At 39.5% G+C, this 23,188-nt stretch overlaps 1 protein-coding gene across 4 annotated transcripts; it reads right to left on the minus strand.

Moving 5' to 3' along the window:
* Positions 1 to 3: 3 nt before the first annotated feature.
* zdhhc3a (zinc finger DHHC-type palmitoyltransferase 3a) lies at positions 4 to 21,344 on the minus strand. 4 transcript variants are annotated; one of them, XM_023278063.3, is made up of 7 exons: positions 21,264 to 21,344; positions 17,279 to 17,690; positions 16,942 to 17,066; positions 15,955 to 16,051; positions 15,719 to 15,800; positions 12,171 to 12,301; positions 4 to 1,341 (listed from the first exon to the last, which is right to left on the minus strand). In XM_023278063.3, exons 2-7 carry the CDS (start codon positions 17,612 to 17,614, stop codon positions 1,135 to 1,137), a joined length of 978 nt encoding a protein of 325 aa, XP_023133831.1. In that variant the 5' UTR covers positions 17,615 to 17,690; positions 21,264 to 21,344; the 3' UTR covers positions 4 to 1,134. The 4 variants fall into 4 exon arrangements, with proteins under 4 accessions (XP_023133831.1, XP_023133830.1, XP_054869646.1 ...); XM_023278062.3 differs by having other exon boundaries at positions 21,149 to 21,319; XM_055013670.1 differs by lacking the exon at positions 4 to 1,341 and adding an exon at positions 1,406 to 7,610 and having other exon boundaries at positions 21,149 to 21,321.
* Positions 21,345 to 23,188: the final 1,844 nt, after the last annotated feature.

Genomic DNA, 23,188 nt, shown 5'->3' on the forward strand with positions numbered 1-23,188 from the left:
ATGTACAGATTAAAAAGGAAATATTTTCTTTTATTCAGGAATTTAAAAATGAAACCCACACAATGACAAAAGTTTGTTAAAAGTAATGTAAACATGACAGAACATGAGTGGTCCCCAGATATCCAGCACCCATTTAGCAGTGAGAAGCCCTTATACAGTAGCTTATCTAATTACACAATAATTTCCTCTATATGAAGTCAGTTACTGCCCATTTCCCACATATGCAGCAGTCACAAAGATGAACATGGCAACTGTAAATACAGATACTGGAATGAAGATGAGTAGCTGAACAATATGAAGTGTATCACACTTAAACATTTGCTCTTTAAAGACCAATAAGGCACAAGGTGAGTGAGATCCTCAGGAACAAAGGCAGCAGAGACAGAAAAGCAGTTGAAAGCAAACTGCTTGTGCTTCAGTGTGAGATAACAGTTAGTGGTTTCTTTCTGAGGCAGCTCATTGAGACGCTTCAAAGTCTATGGTCTTCTCTCCTCCAAACCCTTTGGTTGTGCTGAGCTCCTGCTCTGAAGGCTTCCAGCTCATTTCTGTCACTAGTCAGTGACAATTACAGGAAAATGCTGCAGGTTTGGCAGCAGAGTTAAGTGGTAAGATCATCCATGTGACAATACAGTCCCTGTTATTGTGTGTGCAGTTATACAATACTACCGTTTGGTGATGGATGCCCTGCGCACCTTGCACATGGAGAGAAAATAAATATACACTACTGTTCAAAAGTTTGGGGTCATCCAGACAATTCCATGTTTTCCATGAAAACTCCCACTTTTATTCATGTGCTAACATAATTGCTCAAGGGTTTTCTCTAGAATAGTCATTTACCACATTAACAACATCTAGACTGGATTTATGATTCATTTAGTCTCATCTTCATTGAATAAAGCTGCTTTCCTTTCAAAAATAAGAACATTTCTGAGTGACTCCAAACTTTTGAACAGTAGTGTATATTTTTCACACAAAGTCTTTTTGATTTAAGAAAAAATATGAATAAAATGTTCAAATTTCAGGTGGTCTCTTGCTGTTTTGAAAGCCCTGATAAAATGTTCAGAGATTAGAATAAATCTTTGTGTTTTTAAAGAGCCGCAGCGAGACTAAAACAGTCTTCCTCAGTGGGCGGCTCTAGTTGAGTGGTATCTCTATGACATCCTCCTCGATGATCTCCCCCTGTGGGACGGAGACGTGGTCCGCTGGGCTCTTCCTGCAGCTCAGGCCAGTAAACGGGCTGCACCACGACAGGGAGAACGGGCCTCCAAACGCCACCTGCATAGCCTCCCAACACGGCACCTTCCCCCATTTCCCCGTCTCTCCCTTCAGGCGCTCGATTCCCTGGAGAGGACACAACAGTGAGACTCTGATGCTGAGGAAGCAGAGCTATTAAAAAAAAAAAAAAAAAAAAAAAAAAAAAAGCACCGGATGTGTTCGTCTGCATGCACTATCAATCACAACACAACGTTATATTAACACATAATGACTCTGCTTTTGGGCTAGTTTCTCAGACTAAAACATACGCAGACACAAAATAAGTCTTCAAATTAAAATTCTAAGGATATGTTTGAATCCTAATACTAATTTATCCTATGCATGTTCAAAGTTTTCCTGTTTGCTGATTATTTCTCCATTTCATACCAGGCATGAAGTGACACCTTCCTAGTCTGACTACACTGTGAAAATATGGGGCAAAACCCACAGCCCTCGTTTTGTGTCTACAGCGGCTCTACTATTTAATTAGCATTAAACACAAAGCAGAGCTGAGGCTGATGAGAACTGGACACATTTTGATTTTGACTTAGATGACGATGTTTGCAAACTGTATCCTGAAGTCCAGCTGAAGTTAACATGATACTTCAGGACTGTGTAGTCAAAGTGAGAAGGCCTCTTCCTCCTATCATGAATCACTGCTGTTTTGCCCATAACTTGTGTTAAAGTCTCATTTCCTCATTAAACACCAGCACTGCTTAATCCCAACCAAGCAGAAACTACCGGAACTTGACCCTGACGGTGGCCACTGGCTCCAACCAAGCCCCTTTGGAAAAGCTCCAACTTCCTTCTAGAAACACTAAGACTGATACTGAGACATGATCTCAGCTGCTAAACTGGACCTCTCTAATAAATGTGCTGGTGGTTGTTTAAGAAATTACTGCTCTTGTCCACTGTACAGATACCGATGGACGGTTGGCAGAAGCTTCCAGCCTTTAAAATGTCATATTTTAGTAAACTGAATATCTTTGGGTTTTGAACCACTGGCCATCTGAACATGTCACTGTCGGGCCTTTTCTTGATGGTTTAGGGTTTGATTGTTGGGAAGTATATGTAAGGGGAAACAAATATCTGAGGAAAAAGAAATTTAACACCTCGAAAAGTGCAGCTACCAAGGTTGACTGTCTGATATGGCATAATAAGAGTAAGGAAGGTTGAATTTAGTACTAGAAAGACTAACTTTGGACAATACTAGGAGGTCACGTTTTATTTGGAATTCCAATATAGGAGATAAAATTCAATATGAGATCTGTGATGATCCTCAAAATGCACTGTGACAGGGTCTGTCTTTACTGAAAATGAGAGTTTTTCTGACACCAAACCTTATGCAGAAGTGTTTTGGATTCGACACCAAGGCTGCATGGGTTGTGTTCAAAGTACACTTCAGTTTTTGAACAAATTAAACAAATCAGATACATCATGTCAATGAGCTTTAGAAGTCTTCATAAGTGGATTTTTATTTTTGCTTTTTACCAAAACCTGGTTAGCAGTTCTCTAAAATCTTTATGCTAAGCTAAGCAGCTGGTTGTAGCTTCATACACTACCGTTCAAAAGGTTGGGGTCGCTTAGAAATGTCCTTATTGTTGAAAGAAAAGCATTTTTTTTTATCCAATGTAGATAACATTAAATGAATGATAAATCCAGTCTAGACACTGTTAATGTGGTAAATGACTATTGTAGCTGGAAACAGCAGATTTTTAATGGAATATCTCCATAGGGATACAGAGGAACATTTCCAGCAACCATCACTCCTGTGTTCTAATGCTACATTGTGTTAGCTAATGGTGTTGAAAGACTCACTGATGATTAGAAAACCCTTGTACAGTTATGTTAGCACATGAATAAAAGTGTGAGTTTTCATGAAATACATGAAATTGTCTGGGTGAACCCTAACTTTTCAACAGTAGTGTACATAAACACACAGAAACACACAAACTAATTGTGGTTATTTTCAAAAATATTGCTTAAGTTGGTTCCTCAGAATTATGTATTTGCTGATGGACATGGAGTAATATTTAGCAAAGATTTGCTCTTCAATAGGTAAGACAGTGGAATATCAGCTTCAGCTGCACTTTGGTTCACACTTTACCGCAGTCTTTTACAGTGTAGTTGTGGAAGGATCACGTCACAGCGAGTTACAGACAGGAGAGGCTACAGCAACCACTGACTCTGAATCTACATTAAATACATTTGATGTTGTATTAAGTCTCAGCTCTGTCCTTAAAAGTATCAATTTAAGTTCATTTGTTTTCAAAGAAACATGCCCAAGATTCTATAACACTGTACAAAATGACGCACATGCATTTCAAAAATCAAAGTGTGACGCATGCATCACAGTACACACAGCTCACTCATTCATTCCCAAAGTTTGGTTGAATTAGAACACAGCAAAAAAATGGACTGAAAGCGCACTTTGGCCTTCTGATCGAAACCAGCATGCTGGCGACTTGTTCAGCTGGATGGGACAGCTAATGTGACCTCTTTAGCAAGCTTACCTCTGTCAAGACTATATAGAGCTGTCTGCTTCAGAAAGCTTTTTGGCAGAGCGGGTTATCAACCAAAGCAAAATGCATGAGTGTGGAGAAGACACTGCATGGGAAATAGCCAGATTACACACAGTAAAAGGGGGAGCAGATGGAAAACAAGGATGAAGGGAAAATGCAAGATGTGAGGGTCATGTGGGCAAAGAAGTGCATGAAGGGAAAATAGAAACGGTTTCTATAACATTTCAATATCAGAAAACACACCATAATAGCTCCTTGAGCGGGAAAAAGCATCCCAAATAAGAAGCAAACACAATTTTTGCATTGCAACAGAGAAGCATTTATTCTCTGTTCATGTGCTGAAAGATCTTCAGAATATTTAGAAAGAATTCAAATTTCTGTAAAAAACAAATCATCTCCACCGTCACTCTCACCAGCGACACATGGCACCATCATCTCAGCAGAGCTTCACACACATGACTAAACTAGCCTTCATCTGTACCATGCATTCAGAAATAACAAAGGATACATACAATACCATGTAAACAAAGAATAGAAGAATAAAATGCACATCTTGGAACAGAACAGTTCACACAGAAGAAAATCTTAAATGATAAATACAAAGTGCAATTCAGCCTTTTTAGTACTTGTGTAAATGTGAATGGTGACAGTTAATACTTTGTTAAATGCTTTGAAGTAGTCAGAATAGTGCAGAACTACAGACCAGCTGCTGCAGACATGTTTTACACAGAGCTTCCCTTTAACTCCACACAGGATTTAACAGGTTTCCCACAGCAAAGATGATTTTCAAGCCAAGCCAGAGATGTTTGTTTTTTTGTGTGAAGAATTTCATTTCATAGCTTTCCCAAATAGTCGTGTAATTGTGAATTGAATTTGGCACATGCTCACAACATGAAAACACCACAGGAGCTGATTCACTGGCAAGTGTTCATGCACACGCTAACAGGGAGGTTGGTGGGAGACGACTGTGGGAGGCTAAACCTTTCTTCAAAAAAAGAAAAAAAAACGATAGAAAAAGGGGAGAGGGGAGAATGAACATATGTTACAACGTGGTTGTTGACAGTCTGTCAAAAACATTCTGACGACCATGTTTTTCTGCACGGACAGATTGAGGTTAACATTGGTACTGACTGAAAGCATTTCATTTCCTTGAATGATTCAGCAAAAACTTGCCACAACCAAAGACAGCTGGCGTTCTGACTGTGGATCGGATTCTGTTTGGTGGAGCAAACAGAAACCTCCTGGCTTGTTCGGGCCGAAAATAAAATGCATCTCTGCCTTCTGACAGAGACTTTGTTTGTGTCGAGCATGTATCAGAGAGGAATCAGGGACGATGTTCCACACTTGGGCAACATGTAGGTATTAAAATCACTTTGAACACATGATTAAACTGCAGTGTGACTTTTTTGGTCTTTTATGTTGTAATATAACAGGGATACTCCAGAGTCAGTCATGGCAGACTCAAATACAACACAGTCATTTGAATAGTTCTGGATCTTAGGGATGCACTGATCAATATCAGGCCTAATACTGTCATTTTAATGTCAAATCCATTGTAAATATTCAGCATTAATCCATCAGCTAGCCAGAGTAGGCTACGATCTCAGATTCTGGTGCCACAGCCTTCCCCCACCTCATGTTATTTTACATGAAAATAACCCCAGAGAGTTCCTGGATGCGTTGTGTCTAAGTGGTGTACGAGTGGGAATCAGCACTGAGTGGACAACCAGATGCTGGTATCAGGAAAGTAAGAGCAGCATCAGTGCATCCCTATTTGTAAGACTGCAAGATAGAAGTCAGAATCATTACTAGCAGGAAAGAAGGCAGAATGTGGCAAATGTTAAATATTTTCACAACCATAATAGACCAAAAACCTATAGGGCTGTCATAATAAATGAACAAAATCTCCCAAGAATCGAACAAAAAATAATAAGCTAACTGAAGGCAAAAAATGAGCTGACATGTTTTAGATATGCAAAAGTGCCACATTTGATTTCTTAAGAGTCTTTTAAATTTGTCTTTGATTATAAGGAAGGTTGTGTTAATCGATCTCAGGCTGACTGAAGCTAACATGTTGTTAATCCGAAAGCATGAGTCTGTACACTGCTGAGGCTTCTGCCACTTTTACTTTGTCAGGACAACCTGTGATAACCACACAGTTTGTTGCACTTCCATTGACCTTTGTGTCTAGAAGTAACCGTCCGATGGGGAGGTAGCGCTGTGTTATCAGCAGAGATACTTTCTGCCTGACACGTGTTAACACAAGATTGTAAGAAGAACACTCATGTTGAAATTGATGTTTTTGAAGGAGAATATTTCTAAACTTGTATAGTATTTTATGCTTTAGCTTTAAGTAGTGAATGACTTCAGGTGGCTGAATTCATTAAGCATCTCATTTTATATATAATTTTTAAAATTTGTTGATTAGATATTTTCAAGTTCAGAAGTGTCATGCATTTTGTAGTAACCGCACGAGTCATGGGAAAATACCAATGTGCCACTCGTAGTTTGTGTCATGAATAGAAAAAATTCAGCCGTGAAACTGGAAAAGTGACAGCAGAAGACAAAGAAATCAAATTTAGCCCTCTTGTATAATTTTACCATTACGTCTGCCTTTGACCTCATTTTTTTGCTTTCAGTTTATTTTCGTTTTTGTTGATTTTTGGGAGATTTTGTTAAATTACTATGACACTAATTTAAGCCTATAAAAATCCACAAGAATGATGGCAAACTTCATTTAAAAGGATCGACGTGAGCATGGATCTGTTCGCACAGTGGCTCCAACAATCCATTCCACTGGGGACCCATTTAAAAGGTTTACTTTGTCCATGTCTGGAACACATTACCGACTACTGTCTGTCAGGAGGAAGATTTAAAGAGTCAGTTCTCCTAAATTACAAAACAACATTCTTTACTACCATCTAGTGGCCTCTACTTAATTTTGATTACTAGTAGAATAAGGGTGGGATGTTGTTTGAGGTTTCAGAACTCAGCAGCAAGTTGAAAGTCTAAAAACAATTTGCTAGTTATTCAGAAAAGATCTCGCAGTTAAAGTGTTTCCTTGCAACTTTTTTTTAAACTTAAGACAATGATTGGGATTTCTTTCTGTGGGGGAGATGAGCTGATTTTAATATCACAAGCCCCAGTCAGGCCTGCATTACATGCATGCAAATAACTATTTGTCACTTACCTAATACATAATTTCCTATTTTTGCATATTAGTTGACAAATATAGTGCTAACAATCTATCTGCATGGCCAGAAACCACCAGGAAAATGGGACAACAGGTTTTTTTTTGGAATTTAGTTGAACTGACCCTTCAAGGACAAGCAAGAGGTAACAGAGCAAGAGAAAAGATACAACAGAAAGAGAAGGAGATCAGAAAGAAAAAACAACGGATTCATCACAGTGTTTGCAAACAGGAGTCACAAAATCAAAGTGTTTCTTTTTCTCTGCAACTCAACTCACTCAAGGCAACACAAAAATAAACGGATAGCGCACTTAGTTGGCAACATAAAAGCACATGAAAAGCTGTCCATGTCTAGTGTGGGATATACAGTGTAAGTGGCGTTGAGCAGCGGCAGCAAACGGGCTGCCAGAGCTGAGTTCAATGGCGCTGGGCCGGCCTTCCCACTTTGGTTCTGACCCAACCACCTGGCTCCCTGCGCTGAGCCCTCACACCACGTACTGGTAGGTCTCAGCCTTCCCGTGGTCGGGGGTGGAGAAGGGGCTAAACCACAATAAGGAGAAAGGGTGTCCGAATACCGCCCTCATGTTCATCCACTTAGTTTTTTTAGCCCATCTTCTCTCTTCCTTTTTCAACTGCTCTATGCCCTGAAAACGAGAGACAACCAAACTTCAGTTGGCGGGCTTTTGTGACCCAATAAGTAATCACAAACCAAATTCCAAATATCCATTGTTGTCAAAAATAATGATAATCTGGGCCACTATTTCAGGCTTTGTGTGACTCCTGTAGAAGGACAGTGTAGCTGCGTGTGTTGTTGCCTTTCTCTGTGTTTTGTACAGTCTATAATAGGGTTGTCACGATTTCAATTTTTTGAGCCACGATTATTGTGGAAGGAAATATTGCGATTTTACGATTATTCACGATTATCGACATTATGAAAGAAAAAAAAACAGTGTTTGTATTTAAATAAACTCTTTAATAATACTTAAACTTTTAAGGATTTACTGTTCTTATAAAATAAAATAAATTGTTCCAACACGTCTTTGTAGTAAATAAAAGTGCAAATTGCATTACAACAGTCATTAACTTGAGGAACTTAAAGGCTTCTTTAGCTGCCATCATTAAAACAAAAGTTAGTGAGTAAATTCTAGTAAGTTCTAGTGAAGTGCCTCTTTGAGACTTTTATGTATTATGGAATGTTGCAATTTAATGTATGGTTGATAACGTAGTGTTTACTTTGTAAATCAAACAAAACAAAAAGACATAAAAAGAATACATTTAAAGATTCTAAAAACACTTCATTTTAAGCTTTAAATATCCTCCACAATTTTAGACAATATAACTACAGAAAAAAGGATAAATGGGAGTCTTATTTATTTTTACTAAAACGTTTATATAAACAATTCACCACTAATTTTACAACAATTAATCAAAACACCCGGATCATTTCCCAGGGAAAACTCTAGAGTCTGACAGGAGGTCCAGGCAGACAGACAGCCTCCCTGTCCTGGAGGTTACTGTCTCCTCCACTACCACTGTCAGCGGGGCTTCCCGGACCACACTCCCTGCTGAGGGGACCGGGCCGACAGCATCTTCGGAGGAGGGCACGGGCTTCCGGAGCCAAAACAACCGGCGGGTCGGGAGCTCCGGTTCCCTCCTGCGCTCCCATTCCCCACCCGCCGCGGCCAGCCGCCTTCCCCTCGCCTGCGGACGCAGGAAAGCAGCCCGGCTGCGACGGGCGGGGAACGGGAGCGCAGGAGGTAACCGGAGCTCCTGACCCGCCGGTAGTTTTGGCTCCGGGAGGAAACTCGGGGCGCGGGGGGTCCTCGGGGGGGCCCGGCCGCCGGACCGCTGACTTCGGAACCGACAGTTACCGCGCGTGCGGCGGACAGTCCCATCTTGGCAAACCTCATTGCGCACAGCGGCCAGAATATTAGGGACACTTCGAGTAAAGAATCTGTCACAACTGATCATATAATTCTCTCTCTCTGTGTGTGTGTGTGTGTGTGTGTGTGCGCGCGCGCGCAGTGATGCCGATTAGACAGGAGCGCGCGCACAGGCCAAGGAGCCACTCTCTCTCCACTCTCCACTCAGCGCAGCTCACGCTTCTTGCATTGCACCTCTTGCGAGGCTTTTCTACGGATAATCGTGGTTGTGAAAAATGTGACGAATATCTATTTATAATCGTGGTTATTGTAAAACCGGTTAACCTTGACAACCCTAGTCTATAATATGCTAGAGCCCTCTCTCCAAGATGAAATGGTAAAATATCTCTCATATCTCTGACCTGGAGTTGCAGACAAAAAGAAGTTCAAAGCAGGAAAAGGAGTTTGGTTTTCGTGAGCTATGCTTTGCAGGCACACCAGTTCAGTAGGCTCAGTTATTTTAACACAGCACCAAACGTCATAGAATAGTGATTCCTTCTTCCACTGATACATGGACAACTTTGTTCCTTGAGCATGGCGTGTGATAGTTTTCACACACTAGCCACAACCTCTGTGGCTGTAGAAAAAAGTGAAACCTCAGAGTTATTTCATGAGTAGGTTGTTGGAGCTCAAAGTGCGTCCTCTTTAGAGCCTACAGGTTAAATGCATAGCCTTTAGTAATGAATTTAAGACCATTACTGTCTGGTAATGGTGTGTGTACTACTGACATCACAGGAGTGAAGTTGGTAACAGACAGATGAGTAATTTAAATTGGTAGCATTATAATTTTAGATCTCAAAAATTATATACTATATATAGTTAAATTAACCAAATATAATCACTTTGCATTAAAAAAAACAGTAAAACTGAACTTAATTGTTGTTAAAAAGAGCAGAATGTCAATGTGAAAGAGACAGCACATTGCAGTGGGTTTTAAATTTTGGGTTATGGGGTTAATAATTTGTTGACCCTGGAATCAAGACTGGTTTTAAGGATGACGGCTAAAATAAAGGAAACAGTTGAGTATAAAGTCAAGAATGTAGGCAAAGAACTAAAGAACCTGGGAGAGATAGAAATGAGCCTTAGCTGAGGCTGATGCTACCGTATCCTCCATTTGGACGCAAAAGACACAAAGGTCCATTCAGTCAACAGTCCACCTACAATGTTGACCTGTTACACACGCCACCGTTCAAAAGTTTGGTTTTACTTAGAAATGTCCTTATTTTTGAAAGAAAAAAATTTTTTCAATGTAGATAACATTAAATGAATGATAAATCCAGTGTAGACATTGTTAATGTGGTAAATGACTATTCTAGCTGGAAACGGCTGATTTTTAATGGAATATCTCCATAGAGGTACAGAGGAACATTTCCAGCAACCATCACTCCTGTGTTCTAATGCTACATTGTGTTAGCTAATGGCGTTGAAAGGCTCATCGATGATTAGAAAACCCTTGTCACCCTCACCTGGGTGACTCCAAACTTTTGAACGGTAGTGAATGTCTAAAATTTATTGATGGTGGCATGTAAATGTCATATTTAAGATTGCACTTAATTTCATTGCACAGGTTGCAACAACAATAAAGATACTGAATTGAATATACCTGGCTCACCAAAGACAAAGACAGAGAGATGTACGAAGCTCTAATATACATGGAAAGGCAGAAATGTGGATAGATGTATAAGTAGAGAAAAATCAGACTAATTCCCTGGTTTGCCAGTGATGTCTGCAGGATACAGCAGCCCAGAGTCTCCGCTAACAGTGACAGCTATAGACTAACCCAAGCAGGCTGCCTCCTATGATAAGCTCAGGATAAACTAAATGTGGCCGGGCTGCAGCTACTGCATTCTGCCTTGATAATCTGTGCACTATAGCACTAATCACTACACCACACTCTCTGCCATAACAACACAGAAAACCACAGTTTCATTAGATGGCTACCTCAACTGAGAGCTGCAGCTATCCTTAGCTAAACCTAAATTCACTTTATGATATTTCCCTAGTTACTATCTGGAAATGAGTGATATTTTGATTATTCAGTTTCATAATACACATAAAGAAATGAGGTAGCTCTACTCACATATACATATATATATATTGCAAGTGTATTATATTAATTTTACTGTAAATATGAATAGTACTTGGACAAATAAAAGGGTATCTAAACACAGAGACACTAATAACAAGTTCTAAAATGAAAACACAAATTGAAAGCATTGCGTCCAGCCTGATAACATTAGACCTCTTTTATATTAATCTTAGCTTTGCATTATATTGTAACGCATAAGGAGTTTACAGTGACATCTGTGAGAATTGTGCCACGCTACATTTGTTGGTGGATTTTCAAACAATGGGATCCTTGATTGTATTTTTGACCAGTAACCACTATGTTTGCCAGCTGAATCCATTTCCCTCTGCACACACATTCAGACACACTATGTGCAATAAAGAACTGAGTCTTGCACTGGACTGCACTTTACCATCCACCTCACTGCTCATTTTGCACTAATTCTGTTTACATATTCATATCTTCTGAGTATTTTAATGTATCTGTATATAGTGTGCCTTTTTCTATTTTTAATCTATAGCTGGGAGTTTCCAATCAAAATTTCACTATCTGAAAACATAATGACAATAAAGATTCTTGATTCTTGAAAAGACAATGTTTTCTTCAGGTTTTATCTGATTTGCCAGCTGATGTAGCTAGCTGGCAAGTTACAGATTCCATAAGTTGGTTAAACTTGGGTGTTTCTGGCTGACTTCTCTGAAAATGTATGTTTGAGATTCTTCTTACACTAATAATGGAGATGTGTACGATTCAATATGCCAAAGTGGATATATTATATGGAAAGAAAGGTCCACACAATATGTTAATCTCATTTCTTTATAAACATCTTGTATGTGCACCAAACAGCTGTGGCAGCACATGGTAGTTCAGCTCTGTGTTAACATGATCATATTCTACTCTCAACAACATCACAGAAACCATAAATTTTATTTCAAGGCACTCAAGATTGATGTTTCCTTCTTTTTGGCAGTTATCTTCTTTTGAGACAGTGTTCTCAGTGAGACCTGCAGGGAATTTGCTTCTGCTACTTCATGTTGCAGAGTAAGAAACATCACTTAGCTGTTAACGGTTTGAGTTAGAAGGTTAAAAATATTCACGTTTTTTAAAAAAAGCAAAGAGATGCAGCAGCAGGGAGAAGGTCTAAAGAGCAGAAGGAGGAAGTGAGAGAAGAGAAGAAAGGAAGAGGACAGCAGGCCACTAAATGGGTCACTTACAGTCTCGTCGGTACAGATGGAGTGGACTTGGGTGCCGAACATCACAGAGGTGAAGATGAGGAAGAGGAGGCCCTCAAAGCACAGGAGTATGAGGAGGATGACTGTTGCTGGAGGAGAGAAGGAACTGCACTCTGGGAGATGGAGGGATGTGGAGGCAGAGAAGTGAAAGGGCAAAGAAGAGGTTCATATGAGGAACTACTACAGTGCTATCAAAGAAACTGCTGCACTCTACTGCTGATTGACTAAACTCTACAGTGAGGATGAGCTGTTGTGTCAACAACTGATGGGAGGCTAGTGTGTGTCTGGGATCAGGAGGTTTAGGTTGGACTGTTTAAGCAAGAAGAAAAACGTGTAACTATGGCATAAGTACAAACACAAAGTTCAATAAATCTAGCAATGAGACGCACCTGTCACGATCTCTGCACCATATGAACACATCAGCTCTCAGGACTAGTAATTTATCTCATTAACATGCAAATTTATGCAGCAAGGCACAGCAGTCCAATCAAATCATCTATTCTGTGTGGGCTAACTGTGGTGCATGTACTGTTCAGAAGAAAAGTCTAATTAGCTCATTAATTAGCAAAGATTTTTCAAATCAACTGGTCTGTCTGTGACATAAATTTGAATTCATCAGCTCAAAGTTTTAAGAAGCTACAACAAATCTTTTAAAATTAGTGTGTAAAATCTAATCACATCCTCTCGTCCACATGGAGAACCTGTGGTGGAAGTATGAAGCTTCTTCTATTTATCATTCTAGTCTTGTTGTGTTCACAGGAGTCCACAGCCCAGCTACATAATCTAAATAATGGAATGGATATTGCATTGCATGATGGCAGCGCAAAAAAAGTCTGATTCTAGGAATGAAAACCCAGAATCTTAAAACCTTAAACAAAATGTAAATTTCAGTTGCTGATGTCTGTAAGGGCAGTGAGTCACACAGGAAATCACAAAGGAAAAGTAAAGGAGAACAGCTTCGACCTCTACTTCAACTAGATTTCTAATGACACAGTGTGTCACTGTTGATTGCCGGCTCTATTTGAGACTATAATTGGTATTTTGCTACAATCTGTGATCAATGTCAGTTCCACGGTTGGCTCTGATGCTCGTAGTTGGCACAATGCAGCCACAATTAGGGATGGGTAGTGAAACCTGGTATTAAAATGGGCCCTGTGGCTACATTACAAAAGGTCCTGAGATCAATAAGCTCTGACTTTATGAGCTTTGCTGTGGGAACTGGACAATTAAGAAAAGAGACTTCCTGTTTATTATTGCTACATACACGTTATCTTGCACATTTTATGTTAACTCAGTTTCTAATTCATCTATGATGTATCTCCGGTCCTCCCAAATCACACACACACACACACACGCACAGACACAGACGCACACACAAACAGACACACCAAGTCTCATCTATGTAAGAGCGGAAAGTTGGTCAGTCCAGCAAAAATTCATCATTTACAAGCTGAGTAATGCAAAGTTTTGTACTGCGTAGCTTTTTTTGTTGCTTCAGGTATGTAACGTACACATGTGCCCACAAGCCTACAGTCTATTTAACCAAATTGTATGAACATGGGCTAATCATTAAAAGTAACCACTGTTCATCTGTGGGCATGGTTATAAATTCAATCTGAATTGGTCAGAGCCCCATTGGAACTATTGTTCAGAAATTCAGTTGAAGTTTCAAAGCTCCCAGAGCAGAGGCAGATTTACTGATATGAGGGCTGCAGGTAAACTCCATCCATCCATCCATCCATCCATCCATCCATCCATCCATCCATCGATCATCTATACACCGCCTAATCCTCATTAGGGTCATGGGGGGCTGGAGTCTATCCCAGCTGACTTACGATGAAGGCAGGAGACACCTGGACAGGTCACCAGTCTATCACAGGACTACATGTAGAGACAAACAATCACACTCACATTCACACCTACAAACAATTTAGAATCACCAATTAACCTCAGCATGTTTTTGGACTGTGGGAGGACAGGGAGAACATTCAAACTCCATTCATAAGATCCCAGGCCGGGACAGGAACCGGGGCTCTTCTAGCTGCAAGGCGACAGTGGACTGTGCAGTCTCCAGGTAAACTCTGTCTTGTTTTATTTTCACCCTTTTCCTAACTGAATGCTGATGTTGGCAGAGGCACACTGTACATTTACACATGTTGAACAACAGCAGTAAGTTCATTCATTACTTATAAATTAACCCCAACATGGAGAGAGAACTGTCAGGATCTAACAGCAGGTCCATTTTGTACTTTTTGCACATCAGACAGGTGAACTCTGACAGATTCACAATTTATAAGCTGCATTAAAATCATTCATAGTATTGCAGATTTAGGTTTAGTACTTTGTTTATTAGTGCATTATATATCAAACATAACTGTAAACTTCATCCTTTCACAGGCTTTGGATGATGCTCTTCCCAATCCTGACAACAGCCACAACCAGAATAAGAATGACCTACTTCATAAGTTGCAAAACAAGTAAACAAATGTAATCTCTGTCCAAGGATGCAACCTAACACTGGGGACACAGCATTAGTCAATTTTCATTTTGGGCCAATTCAGATTTTTAATTCAAAGCCTTCCCAGTTCCCCATGCCAGGTACAGTGCACCTTACTGCAAGACACAACAAGGAGAATGTGGCTGGTAAGCTCACTGTGTGCTGATGTGCCAACCACATGTAAGCTACCAACGTCTCTGTGACCCAGTTCCTTCAAAGTAAAGTGTTTATATATATATTTTTTTATATATATATATATATATATATATATATATATATATATATATATATATACATATATATAAAAAACTTAAAAAGCAGCACTAGCATTCCACAGAACACTGGTACCTGGAAAGATGATATTTTTGATAGTTCTGGAGAGAACCTAGGTGCAAATACAACTATATTCTTATGAAAAAGGAAGTCATAGTAATAATCCCACTATCCTTCTACAATAATTGTTACCATAAATTTAAGACCACATCTAACTAGTACTTTATCCTACTGACAGGTATTGCCTTTGTATCTAAGGGTTGACAGCACTTTTGTCACTGTGCCAAGTATCCCAACACAACCAAACTGCTAAACATGTAGTTTAGTCCAACAGACCTGCAATAAATCCGTCTTATATGACGGTTATAATGTTCAACTGTTCCTAGACCTGTTGGGTAAACTGTATGATCATTTTAGACAATGCAGTCTGTGATGCTGTTGAACTGTTTTGCGTTATACTGAGAGTTGTTTCCATTATTTTGTCCACACAAGCTCACTGTAAATACCACAAGAGTAATATTGTGGATAAAGGACAGAAAAACCAATGGTGATAATATTATATATTATATAATATTACAAACTGGGAAATATAAAACTATATTCATTTATATATAGAATCAAGGAAAATATATTGTTCTGCTTTGTTCAACATAACAGGTGCACTGTAACATTTCAAAGGTCGATGGTTAGTTCATGATTGCAGGTTTGTACGCTGATGAAGAGTAATTAGAGCTACACAGAGTTTAGAAAAAGAACTCACTTGTCCAATCATCTTCAAAGCAGTACAGAAAGTGGAAGACCACCATGAGCAGAGCGTGGAGAGAGATGAGTGCAATGTACATCTAGGTTCAAAAAAAGACAACACAATGAGGAATTAACAGACTGCACACACTAACTATACAAAGGGCTATTCACTGAGAAACTGCTACATTACAACAACAAAAAACTACTGATTTGTCATGTCATTAGAAGAGACCCAATCTTCAGTGAACTCACTGTGAAAAGCACAAAGTACTTTTGGTTGTTCTCCCCAACACAGTTGTTGACCCAGGGACAGTGGTGGTCCATCTTTCGTATGCAGCGCTTGCAAACACTGTAAGAGAATTCAAAGATGAGTGGAAAACACATTAAAATCAAAGTGATTAAAACAAAACAATGACTATATGAGTCCGGTGAGGAGACAATGTTGATTTTGTCAAGGATTGAAAACATTTATTGTCAACCCTTTTCTCACAACATGTATTACATTTTTGTTAACAAATAAATATTAAAAGATAATGTGAAAGACAAATGAATGGACAAATAAACTAAACACAAGGATTTAGGGTCTCCTCTAAAGGTAAACCCAGCCCAAACACAGCATTTTAGAGTGAATGCTCTGCAGTGGAGAAAACAGGAAGATTGTGGTAATGCTAATGCTAATGAGCAGAAATTAGAGCAAGGGAGGGTCTGTTTAAAACAGCCAGAGTCTGGAAATGAGAACTAGATTTGCTAAAGACAGTCATTCTGTTGTTTTACTGTAGAGAAAAGTGACATGGTAGTAAGCACATCTTTTTCCACTAACAGCGCAATGCCTGTAACCATGGTAACCATACAAAATAATGACTGTGACAGCTGTTGAATTCTTATGGCATAAAAATTCTAAATGTGACAAAAATGAGAATGGAATGTCCCTGTTAAAAACTGTACTAAAACTTATAAAAATCAAGTGACTTCCAGTAATACACGTTTAATAAGAAGACCGGAAACAAATGAAAATCTGGCAGCCAAAAGAAACACTGTGAGGAGACAACAGCAATAACAGAACACTGGGACGGCACTAATAGAAAGTGAAGGGCACTGTAGTCTGGCTGCAGCTATTTCTATTTCACAAATTATCCAAAGTCAGATATTTAGAACAGTCTGTCTTCAACCTCACAACATGCTATTGGGGTTGTGAAAGTCAAATGCTGCAGTGAGAATTCAATGTCCTTTTTGCCCTACCTGCAGTGGTGTGCTCGGTCAGGCTTGATGCTGCAGCACTTGGGACACTTGTAGACCACCTGCCCTGGTTTCAGCTGAAGGCTTTCTATGTATTCCTTAGTAGCATTCCCTTTTGGCACAGCACCCTAGCCGGAAACACACATAAAACTGAAGGTTTCAGCATAATGTGCAGCTCATTGATCACCATAATAAAATGAGTGGGCAGAGGCCAGATGTACCATCATTTTATGGAAGTTCCTCAGCAATAAACGGGATAATACACCATGAACCTGTCTGCATGGCATTGAGATTCAAAGCAATTTGTGTGTATGTAGAACCCCAACCAAGTCCCACTTACAGGGTCAGTGCACATGGCCCTGAGGTGTGAGGCGAGGGCAAGGAAGGCCAGAGTGTTGAACAGAGTCCCGTTCACAATGCTGTACGTCAGATTCTTGGAGGGGAGCAGCATTACAAACAGCACCACAAACTCGGCGTACAACACCAGCAGCCAGGTGATGACAGCACACACAATCCCGCAGACGTCCCTGATGAACCACATGGCCGAGGCGGAAGAGGACGTGATGACATCTTTGGAGATAGGGATGCGCTGCTCGGCCTGCAGGCAGTTGGTTCCTGCCCCGGCCAGCCCACGCCCATGCTCCACATCCCTGCATCTGTGCACCGGGCTCTTCATCCTTCATCTAAGCTGGATGCCTGCCGCTGCCACCGGAACAACTGCACCTTCAGGCCTCAGTTTCAGTCACCGCATGCTGGAGGGAAGAGGAGGCAGGTTGGACACAAGTCAAAGGTCTGGATCTCTTGAAAATCCTTGATTGTAAAAGCACTTTATTAATAGTTGAGTATACTGTTCACATGTATCAGCCAGTTTAAGTCCAGTTAATTTTAACAACACTCCAATGCCACAAATCACACATTTGCATAAAGACGCATCTGTAATAGACACCCTCTGTCCCTAATCACTTGATTATACTGTATATACTGAGAATGTCATTAATAATGAGGATGCAAGGTTCTCTGTTTCATTGTTCAGGAGACTGAAATCATGGTTAGTTTCTATGGCAGATCATTCTTTGATCAGTACTATTGTTGGGTCATGGCATCTTTGTAGAAGGACAAAATCTATGACGAGTTAATGTGGGAATATTGTGTGTTGTTTGCTTCTTTGGTTCAATATTTGTGTTCAGGTATGTCATATGTATTGTTATGTGTATTCTTGTATGCATTTCGTATGTATTGTTTGTCTACTCTGTAATTCTGATTTGTATGCATCGTGATACCATGCTGCTATCAATGAAAAAGAAATCTAAAAAGAATCCATGGATCCAGACTGTAAGCTGTATCACTGCCAAAATCTAATCACTTGGTCCTTGTGTCATTTCTGACCTTCCCTGAAAATTTCATTCAAATCTGTCAGTCTGTTTTTGAGTAATGTTGCTAACAGACAGACGGACAAACCAATGCCAATCGTCACATATACTACATACATAACTTGCAAAAGCTAATGGGGATCTTAATAAAACAAACAATTCAGGTAAGATGTGTTATTTAATTTCTGTGGCAAATTCATTTTGTTTTTCATTTATACTATAAAGGGCTACATATATTTCACAACAGATATGAACATGGACATCGCTACCCACAGATAAGGAACCGTCGACCCCGTTGTGAACTGATTAAAGGCGGAGTCCGTTATTCCGGAAAAAGACGAGTTGATATTTAGCTAGTTAGCATATTTAGATGGTTGGCATTCAGTGTGCCTCCCCGTCCTCTCCCGTCCACGACCTTGAAAGTACAGGATAGGCTGCAATAGTGTTGTTTGGATCGGTCTGAGCCAGCTTTTGTGTTTCTGATTTACAGAGTCAAAGTTGTATACAAACACCAGATTTTTTTGTCAGTGCACTCTCAGAATGGACAGTTAGCAAACTGTGAAGAGATATTCATTGAATGTGACAAAAAGTGTAAAGAATTAGAATTTTTGAATCTACTTTTAAGCACTCTAGTAAAAATACCAAAGACATTCAAGGTTTCAGACTGTCAAGTGTGAGAATATACTGGAAGGGGTTTGTATTCAGTCAACATAAAATCAATATATTTGGGCCCTGAATTACATTCCTTGGTGGAGTAATAACTCTGGAATTTTGATGATGGGCATTTTTCTAAAAATAAATTAAAAACTAATCTGCAACAATTTAAACAATAGCTGTAACTATTTGAGTCATCTATTCTGCAAAAATGTCAAACATAGAAGGTTGGTTTAAGGAAAAAAAATAAACAGATTAATCAATAATAAAAAAATATCTAACATCATTTGTGGCTCTAGTTCAGTTTCTGGTACATACACAATATACATTAAAATAGCGGATTAATCCTAAAGATTTTTTGATTGCTATGTAAATAAAATCATTATATTAGTTTTGAAATACTGCTGTCTTGGCCCTAGACAACTCCTTTTACATTTGAAATACTAAAACAACTATTATACAACAAGCACAACTCGAAACAGTGGACTCAACAATGAGTTATTGACTGTGCAAACTCCTACACTTGAAATAAAGCATATGACACAGCAGATTTATGAATGATGACAAATTCCTGTTCTACAGCAAAATATCACTTGCCACATTAAACAAAGACTGCAGGCATGCTCTGATACTGACAGCAGTGTCAATTATTAGTCTGTACTCATGACATGTTCTCATATTTGTAAAGCTACTCCAACACAACCGCACCCGCTACCACAATACAGCAGTGTAACGTTAAATAGTTGATAGTTGAACAGACAGGTGGAGGAGCAGCAATATCAACAGTTTGGGAATATCTTGGGATGATAACAAATGTAAAGCAGACTTATTGCTAAATTGTCAAGAGAAGTAGTGAAAAATAGCTCTTTTAGACAAGCAATCTGAGAAAACATCTCAAGAACCAACTCAGCACAGAGTTGAAGCAGTTTGCTCATGCCAGCAATGGGACACACCAACTACCAACTTTACAGTAAATACTGGAGAAGCCAGAAAAAACATCCAAGTACAACCCACAGTGTAAAAACAACAGAAGTTGTTCCCCAGTACACTGCACAATGACCAGTAGTGGTACTAGTGATTAGAAGCAGGGGGGCCTAGGTAGGAGATTCCCAGCTGTCACCACATCACAAAAACTGTACTAACGAAGCTGCACAACTTCATGAAGAAACACATCAACAGCCTGGTGCAAAACAACTTGTCCACTAGGTTTAGAATCATTCAACATGCAAAGCACATGTGCCAAGCTATATCGGGTGCATTTGATGATGTAGTATTTGTCAGAACTGTACTGTTAATACTAAATATTCTCATTGGCACTCAGTAATGGCAAATACTTTTACTTGGTCTGGCTAAAATAAGTGGTGTCAGTCCATCTCCGTACAAAATACAACACACAAGTCTCAAGCATCCTGCAACTTTCAGAATTATTGTCTTGGCTACCGATTCTGTGAACACAGATGTGTCAATCAAACATTGGGGTGGGAGGAGCAATCAAGACTTCTGTTTTTTCTGGATGTACTACTCAGACATCTCATAACAACAAGCCAGAGGTGGAAGCTCGTCAGTTGTGTTAATAAGTCAAAGCTTTGTCACTGCATAGGTCAAAGCCAGGAGTGAGCAGTAACAGTGCTGTATGCCTCTGCAGTCTGACTCAGTGTTCCACTAGCCGGAGCTGGATGAGGCATCCCGGATGAGCGGACAGAGGTCACTGAGAGCTGGTAAACTGTGACCTGGTGACCGGGATCACCATAACCTAGTGCGCTGATACCTTTTCTGACTCTACAAGAAAATACGAATGCTAAAATGGTATGTTTATGGTATTTGTGACGTGACTGAAATACATTCTCACTAGTGTCAGAATAAAAGGAGGATACTCAGTGCGTTTTCAAGCAAAAAAAGTGGGTCAATGATTTCCAGCCATCCTGTTTCAGTGGGTGAAGGAATTTCTATTTCGCTGCTATGTAAACAAGCTAATAGCGTTGTTTTTAGCCACACAACGCCTGATTGTAGTGGCTAGCAGTGCCACATTCATTGAGCCTGACTGTAATTCTAGTTTTAACTATAGTTTCTATGCCTATGTGGTACTGATACCTGGCAGAAGCACTGGCCGACACACATTAACGTCAGTCCATCTTAGCTAACGCTAGCTGCACAGCTAACGTGCCAGAGTGAGCATTCATACTGACCTGCTTGCATATTGCTGTCAGTGTTCTTCCTTTCAGCTGTAAAGCGGGGGACGCCTGGGAACGTCTCACTGCCTTCACTTCAGTTTAATTATCACCAAATCCAGCAGAATCTCACCTGAAACATCAGCATCCTCCATTCGCCTTCGTCCCTGCTGCTGCCTTTGCTGCCTGGTAGCTCCCCCTCGGTACGTGCTCCTGCAACAACATGACGTGATGACGTCAGGAAGAGAGCCAATGGGACCTTCAGGTAGGCTTCAGGCCTTTCCGCGTCAGAGGCACACCTATCTATCTATCTATCTATCTATCTATCTATCTATCTATCTATCTATCTATCTATCTATCTATCTATCTATCTATCTATCTATCTATCTATCTATCTATCTATCTATCTATCTATCTATCTATCTATCTACAGTGCAAAAACTTAACAATGTTAACTGCAATGTAATAGGATTTGAAAAAAAAATGTATTAAAGGTTACCATTTTGGAGACAAACCTTTCACTTGATCTGAGATGAGGAAGCTACAATGATTTTAAAGTGAATGCATTCCAGTCGTCAGGGCCTCAAAATATAGTCACAATGGGTTATCTTGTACACATGGCATCCCAAAGATTGTGTGACATTAGTACAGGACCAAAAGCATGACTTGAACTGCATTTCCTAAAGTAATTCTGAAGTAAGAGATGGGACAGAAATTGATCGGCCCTCATTGCATGGGGTTAAAAAAAAATGCATTTCTAATTTCAACAGAACTTGTCATGAGGCTTCATTTGTTTGAGTCACATAAATCAAGTGAATATGTTCTAAGTCTGTCACCTTTTCCAAAAGCACTTTACACAAATGAGTATTAACATGTAAATTTCTCAGAATAACTAAAATGTATTTTTTCCCTAAAATCAAGCTCTTCTTACATTTAGTTTTTCTATTGATTGACATTAACATTGCTTACTATTTCACATATAGGCTTTGTTTTCCCCTCATTCAGATTTTTCAGCTTAGATAACCTCCAGCACTAAGCAACTCAATCATTATAAATTCCCATGAGAAAAGGAAGAACTTTTTGGAAGTTTTGGTCTGTATGGTTAATTTCCCAGTTCATGACAACTGTGCAGTTTATGTACAGTAGAATTTATATAGTTCACCCTTTAAGAGTTAGATATAATTAAGGGTGTTTTCTGGTTTGAGTGACAGGTGGGTGCCTCCATAGAATAGTCCATGGCTCAGAGACATTTTCATGGCCCGCCTTAGCTTTACTCATGCTTCCCTTCTCTGCTCCTTTTTTGAAAAGCCAGGAGTCAGACATTGTCAAGACAGCAACACCCAGAGCCACCACACAGAAGCTGCACTCTAGACCATAAGCTCTGTTTTTACTGTAGCTACATACTGCAGCTGTCCTTACAAAGTACATGCTGCTGCATGCAGCGTGCTTGAATTTGGAACATACTACTTTGTCATAATATAGTGCCTTAAACCTGGATCATCACAGTCTGTAGTGCAAAGTGAGCTGTCATCTGTCTGTGCGCTTTCACATCCTGGTATTTTTGACATAATGCATTTGACATATTTTGTATTAAGACATACAATTTCTCTTTTCTGGAATACAAAATTGAATGGATGTATAAATGTTGAAACTCCCCCTGAACTTCAAAGCTGCTCTTCAGGAAACCTAAGAGTGATGTCATGGAAGGTTTGTTGCTCTTTCATGTACAGTTTGAGCTGATGCTAATCAACAGTGTATTTTAAAGTAGAGATGATTAATCAACCCCATCATTAATTATTATTAATTATAGATAACCCATTAATAAACAATACAATAATAAAACTAATAGTTCTAATATACTTAATTACATATTGTCTTTTATTACATATACAATGAAATGTCAAAAATTATGTTATCTGTAATCAATATGGCCTACATATGTTGACCAGTGAATCAAATTGTGCAGATATTTATTCTATATACAGTCCCAGTTTTATTATCTTCATCACTGCTAACTTTCCCTGATCACTTGCTAAACAGTCTCTCTTTGACTCACAC

The sequence above is a fragment of the Amphiprion ocellaris genome, chromosome 9, assembly GCF_022539595.1.
Source record: "Amphiprion ocellaris isolate individual 3 ecotype Okinawa chromosome 9, ASM2253959v1, whole genome shotgun sequence".
In the NCBI taxonomy this organism is placed as follows: domain Eukaryota; kingdom Metazoa; phylum Chordata; class Actinopteri; family Pomacentridae; genus Amphiprion; species Amphiprion ocellaris.